This window comes from Cariama cristata, unplaced genomic scaffold (genome assembly GCF_000690535.1).
Source record: "Cariama cristata isolate BGI_N322 unplaced genomic scaffold, ASM69053v1 scaffold13888, whole genome shotgun sequence".
Taxonomy (NCBI): Eukaryota; Metazoa; Chordata; class Aves; order Cariamiformes; family Cariamidae; genus Cariama; species Cariama cristata.
Genome location: NW_009633023.1, coordinates 67166 through 79568, shown reverse-complemented (window position 1 = coordinate 79568; position 12403 = coordinate 67166). Strand labels below are relative to the sequence as shown.

General features: G+C 45.1%; 1 protein-coding gene across 1 annotated transcript in view; it reads right to left on the bottom strand.

Annotated features, from left to right (window-relative positions):
- CACNA2D4 (calcium channel, voltage-dependent, alpha 2/delta subunit 4) overlaps window positions 1–12403 on the bottom strand; it is a 55678-nt gene that overhangs the window by 43022 nt on the left and 253 nt on the right. Inside the window, exons 2-3 of the mRNA XM_009706592.1 lie at window positions 7147–7228; window positions 1338–1454 (exon numbers count right to left, since the gene is read on the bottom strand). Of these exons, the coding sequence (XP_009704894.1) occupies window positions 1338–1454; window positions 7147–7228 (199 nt within the window). The remainder of the gene's footprint in view (window positions 1–1337; window positions 1455–7146; window positions 7229–12403) is intronic.

Below are 12403 nucleotides of genomic sequence, written 5' to 3'. Positions count from 1 at the left end.
CTCCTTTTCTGCTGACCTGTCATTCTGTGCTGCAACTTTACAGCTTAGAAGGTGTATTCACAGCTATTTATTGCCAAGTATATTCACACCTACTTACTCCAGAGTCCCTACTAAACCCCTGAGTGATCTTAGATATCACAAGACATATACAAACAGAAACATGTGCATTTAGAGAAACAACAGCCAGAGATTTAATTTCATTTTCCGTGAACCCTTCCAAAAAGCCATGGGAAAGGCATTTCAGACCCAGCCTGATGTCAGTATCTCGTCAAAGGAAAAGGCCTTGTGGGAGTCTCAGTCTTGTTGTTACCGAGACAAAGACCATGACTTGATTTCATAAAGTGCTCAGTGATGCTGTGGCCATTTATAAGCTCTTGCCATTTATGGAAGGCAATATAATCAACTAGTATTCTCCAATATAATGCTTCAGGGCACTTACTCTCAATTGGTACAGTCTGGGAAGGAATCCAGCTAAACATGTACGTGTTTTCAGAGTTGCACAATCAGCGACAGTCTCAGCAAAACTACTTTTTGCTCCTTCACAAAGGATAAGGCAATCTAAACATTAGAAAAGTCTGGCTATGAATTTAATGTTATGGGCCAAAGCTCTGGGTCTAAATACACTCACATTTCACTTTGAGATTCAGATGATGTGTTTCTGGATGACTTTTCCACATTAGAGACCTTAAACAGTTGAGGCTCTGTGACTACAGAAATATGCTTTTCATAGTGGGTAAATATAAGGGAATATGATAGATCCTTAGATGCAAGAAGTAAGGGGGCCATAATGATTACCTGCCCTGATCTCCAACACAGCAACAGCTAAAGACCTCTTCCCACCTCCTCCATGCTTCCCCATGTACACAGCTGGAAATCTAAGCACCTTCCTTGCAGCTCGTGTTCAGGGACTGCAGGAATTTCCCTTGAGCCACACACACAGCTGAAACAAGCTACTAGTCTTCAATGGCCAGAATGCATTATGCAAGGATGAACTTTATTTTCACTTGTGAGAGGTTTTTTCCTCTTTAAACAGCTCTTTTCTCCTAAAAGACTGTTCATTCCCTTGTATTTATTCCTAGACTTTGTTTTTATCTTATTTCCTACTTTAGGCTGAGGGGGAAGCCAGCATTCCCTTGTCTGAATGCCCACATCCTCCCACCAGTGTCTACTTAAAGCTCAGCGTGAGCAGCCAGCTGCACCAGCAGGCATTTGGTTGGGCAAGGAAGTCCTCATGCAACCTCTGCGCCCACACACTCCTGGTACTTGCAGGAGGCCTGTGCCTACTGCTCTGGGGCTGACAGGAGAGGACTTCCCTCCCATAGCCCCCATGGTCATACCTCAACAGCTTCAACCTTCCTGCGGAGCATGCTTTCCATCTGCTCCGAGAACTTCTTCACCAGCTCCAAGCCATCCACCTCTTTGATCTTCAGAGTGGGCTCCACATCTTTGTACTTCTGCCCAAGGGAAAGTAGATCTGAACAGGAGGCTCATAAGGAGAGGGGTGAATCTATTATTGTTAGCTGGGTATTGTCTTTGGTGAAGAAAGATGTGTTGAAAGAATCAGTCTGATTTATCATCTTCTCTCATCTTTGCCTTTCCTCTCTTTTCAGCCCATAATTTGAGTGTGTGCAGATCACTGGCCATAACGCAAAGCATTTTGACTAAGTAAAAGCAACTGATCCAGTTGTGAGCTTGTGGCTGTTGAAAACAGCAATGTACTTGAAGGTATTAGTGGCTACAAATAAGAAAAGCAGAAGGCTGACTTTTGAAAAACCTAAAATACACATTGTGCATACATCCATAATAGCATTATATGCATCACATACCTGAAATCTACTTAAGGCAGAGGTAAAGGCAATGAAACGGAGCTGTATGGTGTCATTACATCACCTCTTATGTCATATGTGCTCTGGGGCACTAGTGGGAGAGATGTTATGCTACTGCATGTCCTGTCCTCCCACAGTGCCATCATATCTGTAGGGTAACTTGTCAGGTCTGCAGCCAAGAAGGGTCTGCTCAATGCTAAGGTGGGAGACTGCCAAGGAATGGTCAGCAAGACAGTTAGGGTGCTACTTATTCAGCAGCATAAGCATGCTTTGGGCCAAGAGCAACACAGAGGCAATTCCCAGAAACTAGGAATTATGAGCATGGTTATTTAGTGCTCCCTCCGCTGGGAGAGATGCCTTGATGAGGAGGATTGGCATCTGACAACTTTAGAGATAACCAGTTTCTTCTGACCATGTTTCATATAATCTGAGCATTAAAAACCTGAGAGCACTCTCAAACTGAGTAACTGTAATCTGCTTCCCTAAATCTGGCCTTTCAAGATTGGATACAATGGCCTTTATATGTCCTTTTCAAAAATTCCCAAACCTAACAGATATAGGCAGAAAGAAAGAGTAAAAAAAAATCCTGCAAGAGGGCACAATACAATTAACCTATTTCAGAAAAGACAAATCCTTATCCCCCCAACAATGTGGATTGAATTTCCCTGGTCCCTCATCATCATTTCTCTGCAGAATGTACACATCCCCTCCACCTTCAGGTTGTAGTAGCACCATAGCAGCAGGTAAGGGCTGGACTTCTTGTGCCAGTACAAAATGGGGTGGTGGTAAGGGGATGGCACGGCTTTAGTGGCGCTTTTGAATTAGAAGAAAGTTGGAGGGAGGACTTTACATGTCTTTAGGGTGAGCAAGTGGAGCTCCTTTTGTTCAAGCAGCTCTTTGACCATCTGGAGTGGCTGAGCACAGGCAGAGTAAGAAATGCCTCAAGGATGGGGCAGGCTGAGGAGGTCAGACAGAAATAGCAGTAGCATCCAGCCTGCAGCAGGCATGGCAGGGAGGCTGCTCGCTCTGTCTGGCATGATTAACAGAAAGGGTTTTACTGGATTAAAAACGCCAGGCCTCGTATCCCCTCTGCTGCAGCTGGGACAGGCGGGGGAGGAGGAGGAAGATGTCGGATTGGGCATGAAGGTTAGTGTAACCATGCTGCTGAAAGCGGGATGTGCAACAATCTCCTGACTGAGGTCCCTGACTGCTGACGAGACCACAGCACACATCCCAGCTGGTCCCTGTCTCATTTAGCTCCATGTCATGGTTTCATGGGGAGGGAAGTGATCTCTGCCAGGCTAGGCTTTAATCAGGCCCCCCCTCGGGGGGAGGAGGGTAATCTCTCCTGGGAAAGCTAGCGAAGGGGGGCACTGCACCAGCACAGGCAAGCACACGCTTTACTGAGCGACCTGTCATTGGTTACCTTGGGTCATATCTCGAATTAAAAACCAGGGCTCTTTACCTCTCAATTGTTTTTTAATGTGCTTTTGACACATTGACAAGTAGATGTTATCAGGGTAAAAGTAATCATGAGCAATCACAAGCAGTCTGCTAATACTGTAGACATCTCAGCCCCAGGAGCTAGTTAGAGCCGGGAAGATAAAGAAAGACACACACAAAAAACCCACTTTCTGCAAAGCTTCAGCTGGCTGCGAGAAATACACTAGATTTGAGCTCAGATCCCCTTTGAGCTTTTTTCCTACAAACGATCCAGTAAACCATTTTGTATCTATATTCCTGCCACTAAAATCTCCTGCTATTAACGAATATTCACTGTAAGAGTTCCTGAAGGTCAACAAAGGAATAGTACCTGTGATTTCAATACAGTTACCAGGTGCCATAGCTGAAAGTACACAGGCAAATGTCAACACAGGTGCTTGTAGCCAACCAAGATTAACCTGCACAGCCTGAGTTTAGGGTTCAGGTTATCAGATCATTACAATTTATGGAACAGGAATCAGCTATGGGCTTGGGAGAACTGGCTGAAATGATCTGATGTTGAAAAGGACCCAAAAAAGTTAACTCTGATCTAACAGAAAATCTTTTCTTATTCATCTAGTACTTAGTATTCTCTTAAAACAGCAGGAGTAATTCATTAAGATTCTCCTTCCACAGTGATGGCAGTGATAATTTAAGAGTGGAATATCCAGAATTCAGTGTCCTAAGTTTTATCTGTGAACAGAGATATATCACCAAATATATTTTCTTTTTCCCACCTCCATGAAATTTAGCCCATTGAAGTACACAGTGTTACATTACTCACTGCTAGTGAAACTATATTAAGAGTGTGAAAGACATTCCTTTCATCTTCACTGAGGGAAATGTCTTGACTGAACTTCTTTGATTTGTCTGTTCTTCGCCATGCAGTTATTTGTAGTGCTTTCTAGTAATTACAGAGCTGGAGCCAAGCCCTGCTATCCACCAGGCAAGGCAATCAGCACCTTGGCTACAGAAGGAAGCACAAGGTCATTCCCAGGATCACTCATAACACATCATTAACACAGTAGAAGAAAAATTGTGTGGTGATCTACAAAGAGCTATTTGAGGTCTGCCAAGGTGCATCTCATGGGGCATGCAAATGTTGCCTATTAGTAAAAGATTGGCCTGCATCCTCCTGAAGCTGTCCTTCTGCAGCGCTGTAAGTGTCAGGGATGCAGAGGGAGTCCTCCAGGATGGTCCCTGCTTTGAGACACTGATTTGTGAGAAGGAGGCATTTCTTCACAGAAAGGGTCGTTAGGCATTGGAATGGGCTGCCCAAGGAGGTGGTGGAGTCACCATCCCTGGAGGTGTTTAAGAAAAGACTGGACATGGCACTTAGTGCCACGGTCTAGTTAACAGGGTGGTGTTAGGGCAAAGGTTGGACTCAATCCCAGAGGTTTCTTCCAATCTCATCGATTCTGTGTCCAACTCAGTGCTTGCTGAAGAAACAAAGACTGAGAGAAGGACTGAAGAAATGGGTGCTGGTTGGTCCTCCCCATTTCCCCAGTCCCAGGGAAATAAGGGGAAACAAAAGAGCTCAAGAAGTGGGACTTGAGGGTTGAAAGGTAAACCTGAGCTGGTTAAACTCCTTAAGTAACATTAGGGCAGGGCAGGGTATGCATTTAGGAGATGACTCTCTGCTGGAGTGTTAACAGAGCAAGGTTGGATCAAGCTCATCTGTACCCCCTCCTGGAAGTGGTGACAGTGACTCACTGAAGGACATTTTCCCTCCAAGTCACAAGTGACACTGTGTCCCACTCATCAGGGGTGTCCAGAGACTCTGCAAAACACAATCGGTCTGTGCTGCATCCAAGCCTCACCACATGCAAAAGCAAACCAGGCACCTTCCCCTCTCCAAGAACAAAACCATGTGGACAGGTGCAGGCAAGTGCAATTATTTTATAAGGCTGTCAGACCACCAGGGAAATATAGCTCTGCCTTGACTCCCCTTGACATGAAGGCTAGATTAGATTTTGTTAAATTCAGGCTTCTTCACTTAGTTTCCTCTCTTCCAGTGAATTACACCAAATGCCAATAGAGTTGTGAATTTTTGTTCAAGATCTGTTTGCCATGACTCATTTTCATCAGTACTATACTATCATTTACAGGTCTTATAACCCCTACTCCAAAGGGACCAAGATCCCAAGAGATGAAATACATAGTGTGGACAGAGGGAGGTGAAATGATCTGGTGCAACATCTCCAGAGGGCCAACACAGCACAGCTATCTTGACACCCACCTCAGTGCCACATCTGCCTCCCTTGGCCTCCATTGTTAACATTCATAATGCTGGTATTTTCAAGCTAAGCCCTGTTCACCTTAGCCCTGACTTTTGGATCTTAAGGAACATGAACTCCCTTAATCTGTCAGTAGAAATAGCCACAGAAGCAGTGCAAGTTGGTTGTGTCGAAGCACACCTATATAGCATCAGACACAGATACCTGACTGTCAAACAAGCCCAATCTGTATCACCTGCCCACTGGAGCTCCAGCACCCACCAGAGATGCCTTTGCATACCACTTTGCCTCTGGTAATTATTGCTTGGGAACCCCATGGAAGAATAGGCAATGCAGAAGCATTGTCAAAAGTGCTAAACACCAAACTTTTGCCTGCATCTATATCCCACCACAGCTGCCTCATGATTAGTGCATGAAGTACCTATATCAGTGCCAACAGTTTTTTATTGCATGGTGGCAACATTCTCCCTAAGAAGAGCTGATGATCAGTATAAAACTTTGTGATGCATGCTGAAGGCCTTTCTTGGCCAAGCCTAGCAAAGGTGATGCTGCAGGAGATGCTCCCTTACTCCAGACAAAATGCAGCCCTGTGGGGACATAGAAACAGGGGGCTCAGCAGCAAGGCAGGGCAGATGATATCCAGACCCTTTTTTGCACTGGGATGTGGGTGTTAGTAATACAAGGGCAGAAATCAGACACATAGAAGGCCTAAAAGGCAATGCATGGCTTGTGTTGAAGAGAAGAATCAGACAAAGAGTAAAGAAAAGGAAGGGGGCAGCCACATGAGGCGGAGAGGGGATTGCCTCCCTTCAGAGGCACTCAGCGGCCACCAGACCCCTTGCACAGCGCTTAGGGGGTGCTGATCCGTACAGCCCTGCTGCCGCAGTGCAGAGTTCACCAAGCCTGAAAGAGGAGCAGTTGTTCACCTCTGATTTCAGCAATCAAGATAACAGGGCAACTTCACTACTGCTGCAAATGGGACAATTTGGTTAAAACCCCCGGAGCTACACCCTGTGTCACTGATAGAGAGTTTAGTGCAACAGTGCCTGTCTGGTGACAAAGCCAAGCAGAGCTCTGCACCTCTGGAATATCACAGCTTCCAGGGCATCTACCTCAGAGACCCTGTCCAAAGCAGAGTTTTAAAGGCACAATTCATAGAATTGATGAGTGACTGGAGGAAGACAGATGAGAATGCAGAAAGAAACAAGAGTGCCAGCTGGAGAGCTGCAGGAGGGGATGATGGGGTGAAAATGAGCAGGTGGAGAGGGACTGATAAGCACTTAGGAAGGGAGGAGTGAAGGGTCAGTATGGAAAGGAGGCTTGAAACAATCATCAGAGAGGAAACATGAGGAGTACAGTTAAAAATTATATTTAAAAAATGGGACAATTTAGGTGGTGTTTGGTCATGACTAATGAAAGCAGGAAAGTTCATGGAGAATGGCCACAGGGCATCATTCTCTGCTTATGGATATGAACCCACATGGTTTTGAAAGTTAGCTGGACATCCGTGTGTTTTGCTTTCTTCCACTCTGGGGGAAACCTTGGAGGGCTACATGGGGAAATGACAGAAAGCCAAGGGAACCGTTGCAGCTTTTGCCTACCTTCTGCAACAGGAGAGAGCCTGAATACTTAGTCACAATGGAGTACAGCTCCCCACCAAAGGCATCTGCCCAAGATTTCACCCTAAAAAGAGGGAAAAAAGGAAAATCAATGTTAATAATTCAAAGCCAGCAGAACTGCTTACTTCTTCAGACAGGGAAAACTCCATCTTCCTAAGTATGAACCCTCTCAGTATTTCTCTAAGCTACTATAGTGACAAGGACAACGCTTTCTCCCCAGACTGCTAGCCAGACAAACAATAAGGCAGGAGGCAAGTCCTGCTCTTGGACATTCTGCCCAGGACATTGGTCTGCAAGGAGAAACATTGAGTTTCACTGGTCTCGGTCACTACATTTTGACTCAGAGTGGAATTTTTCTTGCCTAACAGTAGAGGTACAAAAGTTGTACATTCAGTCTTAGCTATCATCTGGTTGCCTCTGGTGTTAGCAAAGTGAAATAAATAACTTTGCAGACACCTATTTGTCTTCACTGATTACAGACATAGCCTGGGGTGAAGGGCTAGACACCTAATGTCAAGGCTGCTGAAGAGAAAGACACATCAGACCTGAAAGAAGCTGTCAGGGTTCACCCCTTGGATTCAGTTCCCAGAGCTGTGTGGGGCAGAGAGTAACAAGCCAGATGAATTCACTGCTCTCAGTGGAGATGCTTCAGCTTCATAATGCCAGAGTAGATTATACACCTCATCATTGTAAAACGCTACTCGCATTTGTGCCATCCTGTAAATAATTGATGACAGCAATACCTCACGGAGAACATAAGGATGTTGAAGAGCAGCCTGAACACCAAGCCATCCAAATCAAAATAGATAGCTCTCATAATAGACAGAGCACTTCATCAGAAATCTGTTACATGATTTGCATTAGACAGTTCCACCTACATGCAGTTCCTTCAACAAGGATTCACTTAGAAGATATTTACTTAATGGAATAAATGGCCTCTTCCACTTACCAGAATACACTACTTATTTATGGGGTACAGAGTCTTACCTATGGTTTCTAGTAGATTTCTTCCAGTCCTAAGCAGTCTTTAACCTCAGGGCCTTGTTTCCCAGCACATTGCGCCACTTTTGTGGCAGAAAAATACACCAACATAGAGAGGAGCTCTGGAGTAAAGCCAGCACAGCAGTGGTGGAATAATCACAAAAGCTAACTTTAGCCTAGGAAAGCCTGTTTATGCTCCCCTTTTGCAAACAGAGAGACAACTATAGGGGACGATTTAGAGCACACATAAGGCTTCTGTTCTGAACTGCACCTCTCTGCACCACCTATTAAAGAAATATAAAGAGAGAGTGGGTGCCTTTTTAAATCACTCCTTAATTGGCAATGAGGCATTCATTTCTAACCACTGAGTGCGATCTAGCACCAGCTGAAGTCAATAAGAACAAGGCTTCTTTTTTTCCCTTTTCTTTTTTTTTTTTTTTTTTTGGCATTGTGCTCTGCATCTTATTTTGACAGCCCAGAGCTTTTATCTCTTCATTTCTTTCTTAGAGAACAAAGAATACAGGTATTTGCTAGGGTTTATTGCCTCGTATCAGAGTTATTCCAGCAAGCCTAGAATACAACAGGAAACCAGAAATAAGGACCCTATGGTATGCTTTCCTGTTTGTTGTAGTGACTAACACAGTCCCTGAGGTATGAGGACATATTATATCAACATTTAACTCGATGCCTATCTGCTGCTGCTGGTTTTGTAACTTTTATGAGATGTATGAGATGTTTTGTGCTGATTTTGACTAATATTCTCCAGTTTCCTCACCTTTTACTGTAGAAAGAGAGAATCTAAACATGAAGCTTGGGATAGTAATTTTAGCAGGAATGCAGGAATGTTTATTTTTACCCCATTTTCTTCCCCAAAAAATGAGGTGCACGTGATCCTGGTCTTTCTGTTTTGTGTCATGTCTGTGGCCGTGATTCCTTCCAGCCCTTATAATTTTTCAACCCAGCAGGGTAGAAGAGTCTGTGATATTAATTTCTGGCTAGTGGGTGCAGTTGGGCAGCTTCAGCAGAAAGATGCCATTATTGAGGTAAAAGGTCTGCAATAAGAGCTTAGCAACGATCAGTCAGTAGAGAAGCCAGACACAGTTTCATAGAAGACCCAGCCCTGCTGCTCGTGGATCTGCTTCTTTGTGAAGTCCTTAAATCTACTATGACTTGGGATTCTCCACTTTCATAAAAACAGGAAAAGGGAAGGTCAGTTTTGAGCCTTTGAGGCTGTGGCAAAAGAAACCAAAATATATGAACCTTGAAACTTTCAGTAACAGCAGAAGTCGAGGAAAAAAAAGGTCGGGGTTTGTGTAATGTCACGATTTCTACGTGGGTGCCCTATGTGTCAGACAGCCAGGGAGGGCTCTCCCAGCCCACCCGAGGCAGCAGCCTCAGCCACTTCTGAGCTGCTGCCCTGGCATGGGGCTGGCGTTTCTGCTGGCCTTGAAGCAGAGGAGGGAGGAGGCACAAAGGCAGCGGGGAGCAGGGAGAGGGCCAGAGACGGGCAGCTTTGGAGGGCTGGTTGGAAACTTAGGGGGCACAGAGGAATGAAAGGGCACAAAGGTCCCGAAGCCCTGTGTGACAGGGCTGAAGAGTGGGTAATTAAAAATATATGTTGGCATTTCATGGAAGTTGAAAAGGAGGCAAGTGAGGAGGCAGAAATACACGGGCATTTACATATTTAAAAGACAATTATTTGCTGGGAATGGAAGTGACCTTAGAACACTGGGAAATTAAGGGCAGCCTGCTGAATTTAAATAAGTTTCCTTATTTTTTTTCATAAACAAGTGAGAGAAAATGTCTGTCTAAAATTCATCAAGTTGCAGAGAAATTTCATCTAAGGCTACTGAACTAAGGAGCAGAGGTACAGAGGCAGTAGGGGCACCCTAAAGAGGCCATACCAGCTTGATCTTCACCTTTCCCACCAGTGTTTCCCAATGTTTCCGGTACCCCAAGAAGCAAAGGCTGAGCAGCCACCCCCAAACCCTCACCATCTTCCCAGCTGCAAGCACTCCTGCCCATGCATGGCCAGCTGATGACCACAGTGGTGGCCAGCAGGAAAGAGGAGGTGGTTGCCATGCTGAACTTGCACCCTAGAAGCATTGCTAGTAACTGATTGAGCAGACTTCTGCACCACTGGGGTTAAAGCTGAGTGAGCTTTGCAAAGATGTGAATAAGTTGGCGACCAACCGACCACGGTGCAGCAAAGCCGGGCATGACCTGAGGAGCAGCACAGGCAGACTTAGCCTTATGTCACTTAACTGTGATTGAACCCAGCTGGGGTTTAAAAGACTCTGGATTTGTGTCCCCGAAATGTCCCTGTGTAATCTATGGAGCACGTCCATTTTCTGCTGATTTACTCCCTTTGGTCCTCTGGCCAATGTGTTCTTCTAGTGAAATTTCATTTGCAAAGGGCAACTTTTGTGTTTTAGTTAAATTCATGAGTGGATTTGAAACACCAGGGATTAATTCAGCTGTTGGTCTGGTTTCGGTACCAGGGGAAAAAAGCTCCTTTTCTACTGTTTATTCTTCATTCTTTTACATGAGTAAGTTCCAAATTGTGCAAAGTGACGTAACTCTTTTCTCAGTAGTAAAGGGTTATCACATTATAACCAAACACATCAGAAAAGGATTTGGTCAGAGATTGCCTGCCTGTAATCCCTGCATTTGTATTCAGTGGTGAAAACAGCAGAAGGGATGGGCTGGCTTCTTAATGCCACAGATGTCAAGGCCAAAAGGTATTTCCATGCAGTATTTAACCTGGGCATGGAAAATCAATTTTTATTTTGCACAATTTGAAATTATCAGAAGTTGGATTTTATTCTGTGTAACTTTTGTGCCTTTTGAAACCCAAATCAGAAGCACTTTGCTGAAGAAGGGCTTGATAGTACAACCAAGAATAAAATTGGTGGCAAAGTTTCCTCATACTCCCGTGAATAAATGAGCATAACTCTTGGTAATCATGTGGGCTGTATTGGCTAGCACATCTGCAAGGGTCTTATTGGCAATTTTTGAATATAAAATATTTTCTCAATTTCAGGAAAGGGCTTGAGCTGACTTTGGTCAGTTCATTGGACATACCTCCTTCTGAAACTGAATGGCATCATTGTCTCCTCTCCAGACCACCCCACTGTCCGGCACAGACAGACCTATCCCAGCTCCAGAGAGGCTGCCCCACAACAACTTTTACCAACCATGGTGCTGACATTTTTAATCCTTAAAGGATTTAACTTGCCTAAATCAGCTTAAGAAGGTGAAGTTTTTATAAACTTGATTTGCTGAGAGCTGTTAGTCTCCCGGTGAGCTGCTGGGGTGGGCTGCACTGCTGGCGGGGAGCTTTCCAGCAGCGACCATGCTTGAGGAGCTGCTTATGCACACCAACACTCATGCAGGCATGGGTGCCCTGCAAACCCAGGTCCAAAAAGGTGCATCAAGATTCCTTGCAGGTGCACTAGCACCCGGACTCACACGCTGTGCATGCACAAGATATGCTGGTTTATGCATTGTATTGCAGCTCAGCTTTTCATTCCTACGCTCTAGAGCTCTGGGAAGGGCTATTATTCTCTTTGTAATAAGGTGGAGCAGGAACAAGGAAGAAAAGGTGCCATGGCCTCTTTCCTCTATCTAGCCTCCCCCCCCCCAACATCCCCTGACATCCACACACATGAATAAATGTGTGTGTGTCTATTACCCAGGCTGTGTATGTGTGCATGAAGGCTTTTTTCAGCCATCAGTGTACCAAACCAACCCAAGGGATCAGAGCTTTGGAGCTGCAAACCTTGCACTGCACGAGCTGGATCTCATGTGTGTCAAAGAGATGTGTCTCTGCTCAAACACCCCGTGCATCAGCCTCCTACGGCCAGATCCTGACCAGTGCTGTCCATCCCCAGGGTATCCCCAGCAGGCTGCAAACCAGCAGTGTCTGCTGGAACCATTCTGCTAAACTGAGGAGCTGCTAAACTGGAGCCACTTACATCTGCCTCCATGGCTGAATCTCCACAAGTTGCACCAGCAGCAGGGTTTTACGAACATGTCTTTAAACTGGTTTTTGCCTTCTGCCGCCCAGTGCATTAAGCAGAGCATTAATAGATGTCAAAGTGCTTAACTAAAACAGATGAGTATCATTGCTCTGCTTGACCAACAGGGAAAATGAGGCATTACATCTGCACTAGTCCTGGGAACTGAATTTGTGGCTCCTGTACCTGTGTCCTCTCCCAGGAGCCATCACCACCATTGTAAGGAAACGCCACCCCCC